At 40.4% G+C, this 17,443-nt stretch overlaps 2 protein-coding genes across 2 annotated transcripts in view; one reads left to right on the forward strand and one right to left on the reverse strand.

The window, feature by feature from the left end:
- TMEM241 (transmembrane protein 241) overlaps positions 1–5,803 on the reverse strand; it is a 33,727-nt gene extending 27,924 nt beyond the window's left edge. The window contains exons 1-4 of the mRNA XM_053467965.1: positions 5,636–5,803; positions 3,732–3,778; positions 3,015–3,092; positions 545–623 (exon numbers count right to left, since the gene is read on the reverse strand). Of these exons, the coding sequence (XP_053323940.1) occupies positions 545–623; positions 3,015–3,092; positions 3,732–3,778; positions 5,636–5,707 (276 nt within the window). The 5' untranslated portion in view covers positions 5,708–5,803. The remainder of the gene's footprint in view (positions 1–544; positions 624–3,014; positions 3,093–3,731; positions 3,779–5,635) is intronic.
- Positions 5,804–7,961: 2,158 nt separating this feature from the next.
- RIOK3 (RIO kinase 3) lies at positions 7,962–16,747 on the forward strand. Its single transcript, XM_053467963.1, has 13 exons — positions 7,962–8,346; positions 11,415–11,536; positions 11,894–12,039; positions 12,124–12,231; positions 12,437–12,546; positions 12,860–13,003; positions 13,679–13,806; positions 14,013–14,195; positions 14,410–14,569; positions 14,893–14,973; positions 15,154–15,243; positions 15,520–15,627; positions 16,138–16,747. Exons 1-13 carry the CDS (start codon positions 8,308–8,310, stop codon positions 16,243–16,245), a joined length of 1,527 nt encoding a protein of 508 aa, XP_053323938.1. The 5' UTR covers positions 7,962–8,307; the 3' UTR covers positions 16,246–16,747.
- Positions 16,748–17,443: the final 696 nt, after the last annotated feature.

Raw genomic sequence — 17,443 nt, forward strand, 5'->3', positions numbered from 1 at the left:
ACTGGCAAAGATTATTACTATTTGTTGAAAGATGTTATCAGGAGACAGTTATTTTGTGTATGAGCAGCCAAAAAGTTCATGTTCCACAAACGCAGTAATACCATCAGAGAAGCAGAATCTACTAAGGATTTCGTGGTCACAGCACTGAAAGAAGACCTTTTCCCCACTGCTATTTATTAAGGAAAGGATCTATCCCCCTCCACAATTTGCAGAGCTATGGTTTTAGATTTTGAAGCACTGAGAGAACACAAAATATACAAATTCTTTCAACGGCACGCAAACATCTGAATATTTTTCACGCATCCTACTATTGTTTTTTTTGTTTGTTTTAGTATGGGTTGTCACACAAGAAATGGGATCTGAAAGGCCAAAGACCGAGTCACCCTATTAGTCACCAAAAGGGCAGACTGTTAGCTAACCGTTTCAGAGCAGGATATGGGTGAGTTAGTAAAGTTGTACAAAAATAAAAAATAGAATGTTGTGAGGAGTGATTAACACAAAATGCCAAATGTAGTTGGAAAGCAATGTTTATTCTATGACATACCAGTCTTGACAATGCCCTGGAACCTGCATAAATGTTTCCCACAAAAAGAGCAGAAGCTGGTAGCCATGATACAAAGGCCCTAAAAAGATAATGAATAAGAGGCGTGTTAATTCAATCAAGGTGTTCAGAAACTGGATACTGACCATATTGAACGACATGAACCCTTTTGGTGTACTTCCCAATTAAAAATGACAGGGATGCCATTTAACCTCCCTTTTTAAATTTTCTTCTTTTCCATTTAGTGTACCCACACAAATAATATATTGGCTTTTTCAGGACAAGAGGGGTTTTTTTTTTAGACACCATTACTTTGATAATATATAATTTACTATAAAAAATATGGTGAGAAATTGAAAGAAAAATTATTTTTTACTCCTCCACTTTCCCATTGGCTTTTTAACATTTGTCCTGAGTTCAGAAATGTCTTGCATTTTGTGTTTTTGCAAGTTATAGTGCAATAAGTAAAATAGTGTATTGCTATTTCATATTTTTTCAAAATAAGAGACTGTAACACTGATATATGTCATAAACATCTGAATCACCTACCACATGTACATATTTTTCAAAAGAAGAGAACCTGGCGTATTCAACTTGCAGCTATTTTACCACAAATCTTTACCAAACACAGATCGCAATTCAGGTATACATTTATACAACAGCCCAATAAACATCTGGTGAGCAGAGTGAGACAAACCATGCATAGGTTTGATTGGTCTTTTGGGGGCTAAAAGGCCACAATTGGGACATATGCATTGCCGCTTTTCATCATCTGGTCATCCTGCACCCATGTCCTATTTGGGGCATCTTTAAAGCCTGCCATTTGAATTTACCCCCACAAACCATATATACCCCATGGTATTTCAATGCTTTCTCTGCACTAATGCTAACATTATTTAAAAAAAAAAATCACTATTATTTATTGATTTATATAGAACCATTATATTCTGGAGCACTGTACAACCAGTAAGCAGGACATAAGTAATGCATCACATAATTATAAATATGTGCTTTCCTGCTGTACATGTTGTAAATAGTGCTAATACAATTGTCATAATTTGTGTATTTTTGATGAAGAATCATTTATACATGCATCCCCTAATTGTCCATTCTAACTGAGAAAGAAGGATTTGAAAAATATTGCAACGTAGATTGTTTATCAATCTGGAATAGAAATGGTTTAATTGTTTGTGTTATATGTGTCTTCACTCATAATCTGCTACACACATTTTGTGTTCTATCACACTGCTATATCATTGTTACAAAAGTCTAAGCGAATACTGCCCCCTGGTGGCTAATCTAAAGTAAAGCCACGGGAGTATAATTCTTTCAAAATAAATAAAAAAATAAATATACCGTATTTATCGGCATATAACACGCACTTTTTTAACTAAAATATTAAGCTGAAACCCTACCTGCGTGTTATACGCCGATAAATCCTAGAGCCAGTGGCGGAACTACCGGGGTCGCAACTGCGACCGGGCCCTGGAGTTCTGCCAGTCAGGGGGGGGCCCAAGGGGTGCCGAGCGGTTGCTGAAGACGACCGCTCGGCAACTCTCGGGCCCCCCTGACTGACAGAAATCCAGGACTCCTCTGCTGGCGGCCGCCGCCGCCTGCCTCAGCCGCCTGCCTCAGCCGCCGCCGCCTGCCTCAGCCGCCGCCGCCGCCTGCCGCCTGCCTCAGCCGCCTGCCTCAGCAGCCGCCGCCGCCTGCCGCCTGCCTCAGCCTCAGCCTGCCTCAGCGCTTCAACTCCTGTGTTGGAAGCGTGAAGCGTTTGTCTCGGGTGCCGGCGCTCAGCAGTGAAGCGCCGGCACCCGAGACAAACGCCTCACGCTTCCAACACAGGAGTTGAAGGTAAGTGACCGGGATGGGGTTAGGGAGAGAGAGGGGAGATCCTGAGAAGGGGGGTTAGGGTGTGTGTGTCTGAGTGTGAGTGTGTCTTACTGTGTGTGTGTCTTACTGTGTGTGTGTGTGTGTGTGGTTTCCCAGATAGCAGTGATTCTGATGAAGTTTTTTTTGTTCAGTTTTTTTTGTTCAAAAATGGGGGTGCGTGTTATACGCCAGTGCGTGTTATACGCCGATAAATACGGTATATCATTTGAAGCAAAGTGTTAAGGAACATGTTTGGTGAAAATAATAAGGAAAAATAGTTTTTTTTAAATTGAACAAGGAGTAAGAAAGAAAAAAAAAATTCAACATCATGTTTCATTTGCATTCCACCATTTAAATGTAGTCTGTATATAAGCCAATATTCACATATATCTATATGGATTTATTAAAGTAAAAAGTACACTCACTTCTAATGGCAACATGAAGACACAATGAAATGTTAATCCGATCACAAAACATAGATATTAATATACTGGTCACAAGGACTATAGTCTGAAAATGTAAGCATATCTGAAGAAGTCTTCATACATTTAATCAAGAAACGAGGGGGGTTAATTGAGTAAGTCAATTTAATTGAAAGTACCTGGAACCGCAATTTATCTCCACCCAGCCCAGCTTCCAGCATATGTGAAGAAGAAGTCCCCCCACAAGGGTCTGCCACCTGCCAGGGAAAGAACATACATTACAGCATATAGAAGGTATGTACAGTGAGCGTCGCATGGCATTGCAACCCATACAGCGTGAAACATCTGTGCTTCTCTACGGAACATCATTGTTGTGCTAACAACCAATCCTTCAATATACTAAAGTAGGGTAAAATGATGTTTAATATGCAACATTTCACAGTAAATCGTGTGAATTGATATTTCACCTCTGTTCCTTTACAGCAGTTTACTGAGTTAACGAACCGCAGAACCGGGAAACAAAATCGGCATTAGCAGAAGTTGGGTGCAAAACACTTTAAAGAGGGACATAACCCAAGATGTAAAAATATGCAGCCCAACTTATAATTTTTTTATGTGTTTCATGTGGCAAGAAGAAAGGAAAAAAAAAAGAAATACGTGTATTAGAAACCAATTTTCTTTTTTAGGCTATCTAAAGATGTTTTTTTAAGCGGCTACCTGTCTTGGCTGTCTAAAGGTCTAAAGGTCTGAGAGCCAAGAACAGAAATCTTAATGACATCTACGCCAGAACAAAAGAAATGCATGACATCAAAAACTAACCTACATCAATTGAACACCCATATGAGTACAGGTAAATAATAAATATAAATTCTGTAATGCGTAGAAATAATACTTACCCTTGGAAAAGAGTAGGGTAAGTGAATTTCAGAATAGACAGGACATACTGTAAAACAAAGACCATATTGTGTTAAATCATCATATAGCACGTGATCTACTGATTGAGACTACATTACGCAATAAGCAAGTACAATTTCCCCGGACACCATAAAACAAATGCTCAGGTTAATCAAAGACGGGAAAATTACTGTTTAAGGTATATCAATTAATTTTTTGCAACGGAAAATTATTTAATAGGCAAGAAAAAAAATTAAAATAAAATGATAAATTATTTATCTAAACATGATAATTAACTAAAGTGAAGTATATATAGGAACAAAATCACATACAAACAATGAAAGTATTTTATTAATGATACATAAAGAGGTATTATTATCCAATGACAATTTGCACAATTCTCATACAATGTGGCTTTGAGGTCTTTCGCTGATCTTTATTTTGTAAATGATATAGGAAGACTGTATGGAAAAAAAATCCCTTTAACATACGGGTGGATTTAAAAAAAAAATATATATAAAAAATAAATGTATATATTGCAATACACTGAGTTTTCCTTGGGGGATTTGGCGAAAAAGTTGCGTTTCACTATACATTATAAAATTCAAACCACGGCGAGCTTCTGCTTCCGGGGAAACGTGGCTGGCCCTGTAAAACGTATAGTCAAATCAGGAAGGGTTCACGAAATACTCTTTACACGATGGTTTATGCATTATACAGGACCAGCTCAGAACTTCTTGCTGGACAAACATGCTAGTGATGGCCCTTCTTCGTGAATAGCGAGAGGGTAAAAACCACAAGTCTCCCTTTAGTGAAACCCTTCTGTGTCACCACTAACAGCGGGGAAAGGAAAAAACTGTGGGACATTCACTGTGAACCTGAAACTATCCACACCCAACTTGTGGTAGCCATCTACTGAGTTAAACAAAGCAAAGTCCAAGGTGCTGATGACGTGGAGTTTTCACTCGACTGCCATGGCACCCGGCTAATAAGGCATTTAGTGCATAAAACCGATGTAGAAATCATACAAAGTATTTGATGTCCAACTTTTTTTATTGAGGTTTTTCAGCCAGACCATAAGCCCAGACGGCTCCTTGGGCCCACTGGCTTCAGTTGGGACAACAATGTCACAAAGATCAGTGATGAGCATCCTTCCCAAAGTAAATCACAGGTATCAGCAGACGTTCTTTGCATGGTCTTCTGCACATTACAAGTAGGACGCGACATACAATAGTATATCAGCTACGTGATCCTGAGAAGGTCACAATTTATCTCATCAACCCAGGACTGCACAATGTACGTTATCCATAACTGGTGTCCACCATGTTGACCTCTACTACGCTGAAATCCCTGATCCCCCATACACACTGGCATTGGATGCACGTCTCCATCTATTTGGGTATATTTTTTAATATGGTCAAATATTCTGAATTTTTATTAAAAAAAAATAGAATTTGTGCTCCAGCAACATAATTAAACTATTATATAAATCTTATAAGCATTAGAAATACAGATCTGCATAAAGATGGCAGATTAATTAACGGATGGACCACTTTACAAAATTATAACATCTGAAAATAGGTAAATAATACAACTTGATGTTTTCAAGCCAATAATAAATATTAATAATAATAGATTATTTATTGATTTACAAAGTGCCATGATATCCTGAAGATCCGTACAATAAATCCATATGTTGTTTCGTACATAACATGTAAAAGTTAAAAAAAATACCAAGCCAAAAGCTTTGATTGCTTATGTCATTAGTTACAATATTTTATAAACTTTTAACCTTTAACGTGCCAAAAGGTGGGAAACTACATTAAAATAACCAATGGTTGTGACTGAAATGAAAGCCAACACATAGCGTGTATTTAGGAGAAGTGTCACCAGATGCTCTTCTCACCTTATTTGTGAAATAGAAAGCCAAAAAGAAGAATGAGAAGGAGAGACCCACGGCAGGGACCCTAAGATACATCTGTCACCGCATTACACTGTGCTGCGAGCGCCTACATCCCCGACTTCATTCCTCCGGCCGGATCTACAGCGGGGCAGGAAGGAGACAGCTGGGAGCTGCCATAACGGAGACACGTTGCTGAGACCCTCCTCCAATCAGAGATTTGGACTCACTAGAACGCCCCGCCTCTTTAAAGAGATATAGCAACAGCAAAACCCAGTATGCCCAGCTTTAGATCTGCAGCAGACAGAAGCTTCTTGATCTTGTTGGCCCTGGTGTGGTACATGCAATTCAGTATTTACTAAAACCCCCATCAGATCTAGGCTGACCCACCATGATGGCCAGGGCGTCGGACTGGGGATGACAGGTGGCCTGTGCACTTTAAGGCCGGCAGCAGGCTAATAATAAAAGCGCGGCCAACGGCTGGATCTGAGTGGCTGTAAATCACTTTTGCTCGCGCTGTGTGCAGTCAGGCATATCCAGCTGGTGGACTGCTGTAAGCTAGCGGCCCATCCTGTGCTAGAATGCCAGTCCGGGCCTCACTCTGGCATACTTCCCAAATACGCACATACGTTTAAGATGTAAACAGTTACCCTGCGGTATGAGGGATGTACCTGAGTAACTGATCAACTTGTGTGATTTTCTATATCAGACATACTGCTGGGCACCACTTTTCATATGCTGTTCAGGAACACTTGTAATGTAGGCATCCTGGAAAGAATGGCAGATGTGGTCACCCTAAACAGAAAGCGCTGTGCAAATCACTCAATGTTTTAACGGCATTGCCTTTAGAGCTAGTATAAACCCTTCGTTACCCTACAAGTACAAGTATGTCTGCAAAAGGCATGGCAAGACTACCTTTAGGATGCCCTGCCTCTGTGTGGGAGATGAGGCTGTCTATTGACAGTCTGGACTCCCTAATGTCAGCAGAAGCTGGATTCCAGCAGACTGATTGTGTGTAACAGCGCTCAGCGAGAGCCCGGTACACCATTATATAAAGAATGCCTCATTAGGCATTCTCTTACGGTATACGTCCCTGCTGACACCCACTAGGAAAGTTACTAGAGGACAGGAGAGTCTGTCTAAAGACCCTGCTAGGAGCTCCAATTGCTCCCCCTGCTGGCTGATTTTACGCATTGCGATCATCAATGGATCCTTGCTTGCTGATCACAATGTGATCAATGTGGGGGAGATCAGAGGGAAGAGAGTGAGAAACAACAAATAATACACTGAAGACAGTGATGTCATTGTGATATCACTGGCATACATATGATGTATGAGGGGCCACATTTTTTTCCATAAAAATATGTCTAAACTGTGTGTACATCAAATACGGAAAAGGGGAATCTTGATTAAAGATAACAAAAGTTAAAAATGGCAAAAAATATGGTACTTGGGATACTAAAAGCCTTCAGTACCGAAGGGGTTAAGCAGCGTGTGTACAGGAGAGTTGCAATTTCGATCATGCATTCCAGTCTTAATAGTTTCACCTCGAGAAAGGCCGCATAGCAAAGTGCTCAAGGGGTGAGTCACACTGGGGTTTATTCACTAAAGTATGAGCCGGCAGGAGAGTCGGAGATTCAACAATTCAACGAGTACAAAGACGTTCAATAAATCTCACTGCCCGTTACATACAGCCAAGACTCTGGCAGGTTTCTCCAGCAAAAAAGAGCTGAACTGGCCCAGTATGATGTATATTTCATTGGGTAAAATGACGAGACACCTCAATGATGAAACTATACATCAGACAGGCCAGCCAAACGCCTAATGCCGCAGAAGCTCACTGGTTGGCTTACAATGTATAGCGAATTAATCTTCAGCAAACCCATCCGTCAACTCCCGCTTTAGTGAATAGACCCTCCTCGGTGTTACATGGCATTTATTTCCCTTTAAGCTGTGTGGTCTCCTTGGTAACTCTCGCGTCACAACCGTATACATCGCTATAGAACGCCCTTCTCCGATGGTTCTCTCCAATCGGCGCCCGCATTCTTTTTGATTGATAGGTGCTGGCTAAGCTAACATCAAAAGGTGTAATGCCTGATATCGCGTGACACATTCAGTGATATGTACACATTTCACACAAAAAACCGAACATTTGTCTGGAGACAGTTTTCTTTTGCGTTGTTTTTGTTCCGCAGAATAGTTTTTAATCGGAGACGCAGACGTAAAACGTGCTTATGTCTCTAGTGTTTAGAACAGTGGCATAGCCTCTTTTGACCCAGACGTTCAGACGTAACGAACGAGGTGATGTCATCTTTCCCAGCGTGCGTTGTGCTCGTCAACGGGGTCCCGGCAATTGTTTGGTGACAGGATCTTCGGCTATAGTCTTGCTATACAGCCCCCATAGGTCGCCTTAGAGTGTGTCAGTGGGCACCTTCAGGTACGGTACCGTAAAATTGTATGAACCGTATCGGCCTAAGCGGAAGTTGACCCAAAATAGACCCAGCTCAGTGACTGACGGACAAGTCCGGGCAGATCCCGATTTACAGGCCGCGGTTACGTCACCCGCACGCTATATATATCGAGATATCTCGGAGCGCCCATATTCCAGCGTGTTTCTCACCCTCCGCACACTGACGGCTTTTCAATCCTCCTGTATCCGCCCGAGTCTGAATGAGAAGATGGATCAAGTGGGCTTTATCACAGCTGAAACCCGGCCGGTGAGCGTTCAGCCTTCCATACTTGAGATAAACCTTTTATATAGCAGCTGTGTACCGTTTGTGGATATTTACCGGTATACTAATGTATACACTTCCGGTATGCTAATGTATACCCTCCTGCCATCCTATGACGTCAAGATAATGGATGAATAAAGTATATTTTAGTTTGATATTTGTAACATGTAGGCGGTGTGGTTTTCTATTTTTTGCCTGTCTGGAATTTGTTTGCCATAAGGGCATCGGGTAAACCCGAAGGGCGAGGGGGGGTATGTAAACCTTATCACATTTATTATTATTATTATTATTAAGCATTACTAGAACTCAATGTCCTGTGTGGACCTTGCTTGATACAGGATATATAATAATAGTTTATATATTGGCATTTTTCTCTTAATTCTAAAACTTTGCTCCAGAATGTATAAAACTCTTTTGGCAAAATATACTTTTTTTGTGTGTGTGTCAGATGCCAATTTTAACACTTAGGAGTCGTGTTTTTTTTTTTGCTTTGGTTTATGATCTGTATAAGATATTCATGTGGTGGGTCTTGTGTCTATTGTGTGTGTGTGTGTGTGTTTTTGTTGTTGTGGTTTTTCTCAATTTACAGAGTTAGTAGCCTTTTAATCGGCACTTACATATGTTGTCCCATTTTCTGCTTTGTCATTCTGCTGTCCCTGTCACTCGATGACCTTAATAGACTTTGTATGTTCGTCATACTAGGAAGGGGTGCAGCGATCGCAGTGATAAGATGTTTGTGTGTCACGGCGCTCATGATCTTGTGCCGAGATCGTTGTTAATGCTCTTCTTCCATTCCCTTCCTCCAAATCATATTTTGGCCAATAGAGCTAATACTGCTGGAGAGCACACCCGTTTCAATAGTACATTAAATGAGTCATTTTTAAAAACTTATTAATTTGGTTTTGTGACTTCCAATTAGACTTGAGGGCATTTATTTATACCGTTATACCGAAAAGAAAACGGGTACCGGGAATCTGATGGTACTGATGCCAGTTAGTCCTGGGTGTTAGTATAAGTTAGTGGTGGGAGAGCTATATAGCCTTTTTTATCTTTCTAGTGCTCTAAAATCCATGGACAATGTACTCAAAATCAAGCCTTTATCCCGTTAAATGTTAACGCATTTGAACAGTCTGGAAAAACTGACTGCCTAAAACAAATAATTTAATAAGAAAGCTAGAAGGTAGAGTGATCGTAGCAGACACGCCATTTGGTGAAATGATGGTTTAGCATACTGGCTAATCCTCTCCACACCCTGTTTGCTAACTCCTCAAAGGTGAACCAGGAAAACTCCCTCCCCGACGGGTGATTAATAGACATATTACTGCCCATGGAGGCTTGTTGCTATGTACACGCACACACACACATACACACACACGCTCTCTCTCTAGGTAATGCTCCATTTCACAATCTACAGTTGCGTCGTCTGTGACGGGTAAAGGTGATTTGGCATGATCTGTCACTGTGGCGTTTGTCTTTAAATAAATGTTAGGATTTCAATAGGTCCTCTAGCAATGCTCCAAATCTGCTCAGAAGAAGTATTTGATTATAAGATGACCCCCCCAAAATTTGAATATAATTTAGGAAAAAAAGAAAGCCTCAATATAAGACTACCCTATAAGAAAAAAGTTGTTTTTTTTTTGTTTCCTTTTATTTGCGCATCTGTCCCCAGATATGCTGTATACCCCATTATATGCCACTATATCCCCCAAAAATGCCTTATACCCCCCCAGATATGGCACTCTGCCCCCCAGATATGGCACGCTATATGCCACTCTGGCTTCCTGATATTATTTTTAACCCCCTATATGCCACTCTGCCTCCAGAAAGAATAGGCCTTTTGGGGGTGTCCAGAATATGAGTTTTAATCTCCAGACGAGTCTTCCTAAACTCCAAAAACTTGCATATAAATGTCTCCTGTGTTTCAGCATAACTGCTGTAGATATCGCTTCGTCTTGGCATATAGCATATAGAGCCACAAAGTGGTTCCCTTGTATCACATACCCGCTAGCCGGCAGGAACTCTTGAGCCAACTGGTGGTTAATAAATGTAAAGAAATGGCATACTAGTCTGTTCTGCGTTACAGCGACCCCGACGGTAATAGTTTGCAGACGTAGTTACTACCCGAAGCTTCCTCTGTGCTCTGCTATGGTGATAAGCCTGCTTTCTCCACAAGAATAACCTTTTTATGTATTACCGCCGATGTAATGTACCTGGCTTTAAAGGGATTGCCTGGTACATGCCTGGTACGTGCGGCACCTGTATTACAACTATATATATATATATATATATATATATATATATATATATATATATATATATATATATATATATATATATATATATATGTGGCTCATTTAATGAGAGCAGGTGAATGAGCCAATAGCGTATGGTCTTGGCCTCATTGCTTGCATGGCTGATCTTTAATGGTACAATACAGCAATCATATGTGCTTTAATGCATATGATAGCTGCATGTCCACTTAAACTTTGCAAATGCCCCCGGCTTGAAGGAGATTCCTTCACTAGGGGTCTCTTTTTAAGGAAGAAGACTTGACTGCAACTTTAAAGAAAACCTGATTACAAAATTGTCAAGTCATGAAACGTAATGTGCAGTTCCATGCTGTGTTTATGGATCCTTCTTCATCAAAATATATCTGCCTTCTAGAGGGATGGTTATCTATTCTTTTCAAATACATTTGACGTTTGGGGACAAATGGCCCATGAACAAGGTAAATGTGCCTTTGCTCAAAATAGGGCAAATTACTTTGGACTTCGACCTGCATGGGGACCCTAGTGGACTCCAGAAATATTCCCACTATTGCTGAAATCTATTAAATTACAAAGCTGTGCCAATAACTTAACACAAGCCATGCCACCATCTTAACCGCTCCAAGATAACAATGTTAACCCTGTGATTTCAGTATTGTCCATTGCATAAAGGCCACCGATTGTATTGCATTTAATCGCGGGTTTCTTTTGTCTGGTTCCTCTGTAACCTGTCGTGTAACAGCTCCCTGTTCTTACAGTTTTATGCTTGCTTTATTACATTTTCAGAGCCCTTGGGGCGTAGCTACAAAACCTGTAAACCAATGCTCGTTGGCCGATGTCATGAGTGAGCAGCTGGCAAGAGAGCTCCAGCTAGAAGAAGAAAGCCATGCCTTTCCGCAGGAGCTACTGTGAGTGACCAAACGGGGTTTTCTCTTTCCTTAAATGTGAACCTAAAGCAGTTTTTTTTCACTCAACAAATGTTTGCCAGCGCTGTAGACACCACATGGGTGCAGAACAGTGCTTTGCTGTATGTTTCAAAGAAGACTGAAGCAATCACAAATATCTATGTAGTATTACACATGCTTTAAGAAAAACGGGTGCTTTTTTTTGTTTTGCTGTCAGGCACCATGTAAGTGTTTTGAGAATAAAACTGGCTAGAGGTTGCTGTTAGCTTGGCGCCGTCTACTGTTTAAGTGCTTAACACCTTTCCTTAAAAGTTAGCTCATTTTTTATTTTATTTTTATTTGTATGATTTTGCCTTCCAGGTCTGATGAAGGTCCCTTCCTGACTGGGGAGGGCATTGAGACATCAAGTGATGAAGTCCTGGCTCAAATGCTGCAGATGCAGTTTGACAGAGAACATGATGCTCAGCTTCGTAGAGAGGAGAAAAAGTTTAATGGAGACAGTAAAGGTAGGACAACGAAGTAAACAATACATTGTGTGGAAAATAAGTCCAATAATTAGAGGAATCTCTAATTTCGTGTGTGTGTTCCAGTCTCCATATCCTTTGAGAACTATCGGAAGATCCATCCTTGTGAGGATAGCGACAGCTCTGGTGAGGAAGTGGACTGGCAGGACACACGTCACGATCCATACAAAGCAGGTATACATTTCATTATGGAAATCTGATTGTTACCCAGGTTTTTACATGTTATGTCCAATTATTGGAGGAAAAACTTTGCCCTGTTTTGTGCCATGTTACCGGAACAAGGTCTCAGATCTTGACAATAGCAGACTGTAGTTTTGGCCCTTGTGGCATTTTGTAAACTGGAGAAGAGTCATGTAACTTATTTTGATATTTTCTTTAGATAAACCTACCACCACCCCTAAGAAGGGCTTTGTTGGAAAAGGGAAAGACATCACAACTAAACATGATGAGGTGGTGTGTGGCAGAAAGAACACAGCTAGGATGGAGAATGTAAGCATTGAAACAACTATATTGGAATATACATCACAGCCTTTAAGCTTTTGTGTTTGGTATCTCTAAACCACATTCACGAGGGGCCAGTGACCCCCCCCCGAACCCTATTTACAGTTTAAATATTTAACTCACTGGTGAGAATGTATTTGTCTTGGAATGACGGTCTGTCATTGATGTGCATTTAAGAGAAACGGCGCTGAATTCAAACCGGTCTTGTCATTCTGAGCCAACCAGATGTTGAAGTGCTGCCATCTTTCTTAATAGTTGATGTAAAAAGACTCCAATATGCAACCTTTTGTGTCTGTTTCAGTTTACACCAGAATTTCAGGTTGGAGATGGCATTGGAATGGATCTAAAGTTGCCAAACCGTGTTTTCAATGCCTTGAAGCAACACTCTATTTCTGAGCAACGCAGAAGTGCCAGACTGCATGATAAGAAGGAAGTCTCCACCGCTGTAAGTAAAACTATCAGCAAAATGCCCCCCCAAAAAAATGACCGAAAATAATCGTCCGCAGGGCCCTGCTGCTTACCTCTGCGTTTCTCAGCACCGGCTCTTGTTTCGTCCAGGGGAAGCAGGAACCCAGCGGAGTCATGTGGATGTATGTCACCGCGTGTGACTCCGCTCCGTTCCTATTCCCCTGGAAGGAACAAGAGACGTTTGCACAGAATGCGAGCAACGCAGAGGGAAGCAGCAGCCCCTGCTCTGCAAGCGGCACTAGAAGATCTGCAGTTCAGGTAAGAGGGTGGGGGAGGCTGTATGAACTAGTATGCGTGATTGAGGAAGTGAATGAGTGAATGAACGTGTGAGATAGCATGGGTGTGTGTAAGTAGGGGGGCATGGCACAGGGAGGCTGTAAGCGATGTGCAGACCCCATATGCTTGGGCATGATAGGAGTGTGATTGCTATATTATATATATATATATATATATATATATATAATTAACAGCAATCACACATCAGTCCTGCATATGTGTATATATAAACATTTCATATACATGGTGTCATTCAATCACACTGACTACTCTGATGCTTAGGCAGCCATCACTCAGCAGATTCCAGCATATACACACAGAACCATTATGTCTACGTTGTCTGTATTTATTCAACATGTTTTATGATTTATTGTAGGAAAAAGTAGTGGACCCGAAAACCAGACTCTTATTGTATAAAATCGTGAATTCTGGAGCACTCGAGAACATCAATGGTTGTGTAAGCACTGGAAAGGAGTCAGTAGTGTTTCATGCAGATGGTGGAAGGTATGTTTTAATGTCAAGTTGCAAACGCCTGTACTATAGACATTATATGGAAAAGTACCTCTTATCAAAGGCACATATTCCAAACACGTGTTAACATATTTGTAAAACTACACTATAGGTTGAAATGTTTGCGCATAAATTGTCATTACCGTTTGCGGCATCTCTTGCTTTGTGTGAGTGTTAACTGGTTATGATGCTGTTTACAGCATGGAAGATCAAGACGTACCCCCTGAATGTGCATTAAAGGTCTTCAAGACTACCTTAAATGAGTTTAAGAACAGGGATAAATACATCAAAGATGACTATCGGTTCAAAGATCGCTTCAGCAAGCTGAATCCACGCAAAATAATTCGCATGTGGGCTGAAAAGGAAATGCACAATCTGAAGAGGTGAGAAGATGCCCTGATTTCGTAGATAATTTTTATCTACCTGATGGAAGCACTATGCTATATCAATCCCTGTGACGAGTGGCTCTAAAAAACCCCCAAAAAATAATTAACAAACAAAAATGCTTGGCATGTCATACCTAGCAAATGGGTTTATGTAATGTGTAATGCGTTTATAATCTATGCATGGTGCATTTAATAACTATCTTCTGTACAGAATGCAGAAAGCTGGAATACCGTGCCCTGAAGTTGTCATGTTAAAGAAGCATGTTCTGGTCATGTCCTTTATCGGAAAGGATCAGATGCCAGCTCCCACGCTGAAGGAAGCAAAGCTTGGTCTAGAGGAATCCAAGCAGGCTTATTACCAAGTGCTTTCTGTAAGTTCCCATGTTTTGCAATGCATTGATTCCTCTGACAATGTGTGTAATATATATATATATATATATATATATATATATATATATATATATATATATATATATAATATGTGTGTGTGTGTGTATGTATGTATGTTTAACATTCATCAAGGGGAAGAGAGCAGATCAGGGTCTGTGGTTGTGCATCCACCATATATTTCACACAATCTTTCCTTTGTTTAATCCGTAACCTGCACATACCTAGGTTATCACAATATACAGGTCAAAAATTCAATACTTGGTATGATACTTACCAGATTTGTTTTTTTATTCCCCCCCGCCAGATGATGAAGCAGCTTTATGATGAGTGCAGTCTTGTCCATGCAGATCTGAGTGAATACAATATGTTATGGCATGATGGAAAAGTGAGTATAAGAAAGAAATCCTGTCCTAAATGCTTCAATTTTTTTTTTCTGGGATTTATCCAGTCGTTGTACATTATATCAGTAATATCTCATAGTTAAGTACTATATAGGGATAGGCTGAGCTCCATAGTCAATTTTTTATTTGTTTAATGTTCTGAGTAAAATGATTTCTTGTTGCAGGTGTGGCTTATTGATGTGAGCCAGTCAGTCGAGCCCACTCACCCTCATGGATTGGAGTTTCTCTACAGGGACTGCAGAAACGTGTCCCAGGTACGCAGTAGATTCACACATCTGCAGACCACCCTGAACTTTTTGAGCCCAAATCATTGACTGAAGACAATTACAGTAGATGACAAAGTACTCAAACACTAGGGTGGAAGCCATTGTTACAAGATTACTGTCAAAATTTTACATATTGGAGGCATTCCCACTTTTTTGTGCTGTTCACATTCTCTGTGCACTTTAATGCAGACCCATCCACACATGTGAACAGTATTGTTTTTGCCTGCCGTGAGTTACTGACAGCCTTCTTCCTTATTACATTAGTTCTTTCAGAAGTCGGGTGTTGCAGAAACGCCTAATGAACGTGAGCTATTCAACATCGTGTCTGGCTTGAATATAACTTCAGACAATCAAGTGGATTTCATGGCTGAGGTAAATTTATAATCTGTAGATTTATTATTGCTCAAAAGCGTCGTGTATCTTATCCAAGGAAAATGCACTTCAGGATATGGTGAAGGTCCCTAGATGTAAACCTGTTCAAAAGAAGTGTGAAAATTCATTGTATGTGTGTTTATGGGGGGCGTACATATACCCTGCCCTTACACATAAATGCCCATTGACACATATGCACTGCCTACTTACATGCGCGCACACACACCCCTGCCCATACACACACGCAATGCCCTTAGCCACTTCTGCCCACACACTGGCTTGAAGCTTACAGCAACCCTTAATCCCTATCAGATACCCCCTTTCACATGCACAGCAAATACCTCAATTTCTGCCCCAGACATGGATTTGACAGGGAGAAAGTTGTGAGGTATGCCAGTCGGTCCTGCAGCCACCCCTCATAACTGCGCCCCAGGCAAGTGCCTCACTCGCCTCACCCTTGCCACGGCTATGGTGAGACACAATATCATAACTATATGTTGTATATTACAGATTGAAGCATTGGAGAAGATGAATGAAGATCATGTTCAGAATCATTCAAAGAAGATATCCACGTTTCAAAAAGATGACGAGGGCCCTCCCTTAATTTATGATGAATAACCCTAATGCAATGTGTAACGATAGTTAACAAAAATAAGAAAAAAGATTGCTGTGCTCCAACAGCATTGATGCCCTCTGCCTCGCGTAGGTTGGAAGTGATGAATCAGAATGCCAAAAAAAAGGCACTCTGTATTCTAGCTGAGGTGTATGGCGCGTCTGGATTTAGCCAGCTGAGAAATTGAAATGGCACCATTTTTTCTCTGTTCGTAGAAACATTGTGCATGTTTTTAAGCAAACTTTCACATGGGTTGTTTAACTTTTCCAGTTATTTTGCTGGCTCTTCTGTCACTAAAATGCGTGTTGAATACGCAGGTAAAATAGTTTATTGTAAGTGAGGGTTGCCAAAGGATATTGTCAGATCTAAAAATCCAAGGTGTCCATACGGTCATTGGACTGCATTATCCTACTTCTATATATGTTGCAAGATCAATTACAATCTATATTTATATTTTAAATAAACTCACTCAACTGTGCATTCCACAATTAGCGGAATACAGATATTTATCTTAAGATTTCTGCACAAGAAATCTGAAAGAACCCAGGTTAGATTGTTTATGTATTTCATTGTGCTGGTGCATTCAAAGTCATTGGGAAACCCACTGGATTAGTTGTGTAAAGGCCATAGCCGTGCTCTTTTACATGGCCTTGTGCTAAAGAGTTCATAAATACATGCTCAGTGTTTCCATGTATGTCTTTACTTGGCATTGCCAAGGACTCCACAAGGTGCTAAGAACCTTACAGGGTTTGCCTTCATTGCTTTAAAACTAATTGATGCATTTTAAGGTTTACATAGTATGTGTCTTCTTATAACATAGTTGGAAAATAGGTGTTTTACTCAATGTAACCATGTAGTTAAGGGAAAAAAAACTTGTAGTTTAAACAGTTATTTGAAGTAATTAAGTGTCCTGTGTTGGCATTATAAAAAAAATAAATACTATGGGTTAAAATCTGAATTAGTTTCTTTTTTTTTCCACCCAAACAAAAAGCACATTTTTGGTGTTAAGCAATGGATACGACTGTTAATGTTAACCTTTTGTACTGTGCTGCGGAATCTGATGGGGCTATATAAAAGAATAAATTTGAAATCTGATTACATTATTGCAGTGTGACTTTACCTTTAAGTGACTTAAATTATTAACTAGGCCATTGCTCAGCTGGTAGTCAATCACCATTTTGAATATACATGGTCTCGGCAGCA

This window comes from Spea bombifrons, chromosome 5 (genome assembly GCF_027358695.1).
Source record: "Spea bombifrons isolate aSpeBom1 chromosome 5, aSpeBom1.2.pri, whole genome shotgun sequence".
NCBI classification, from domain to species: Eukaryota; Metazoa; Chordata; class Amphibia; order Anura; family Pelobatidae; genus Spea; species Spea bombifrons.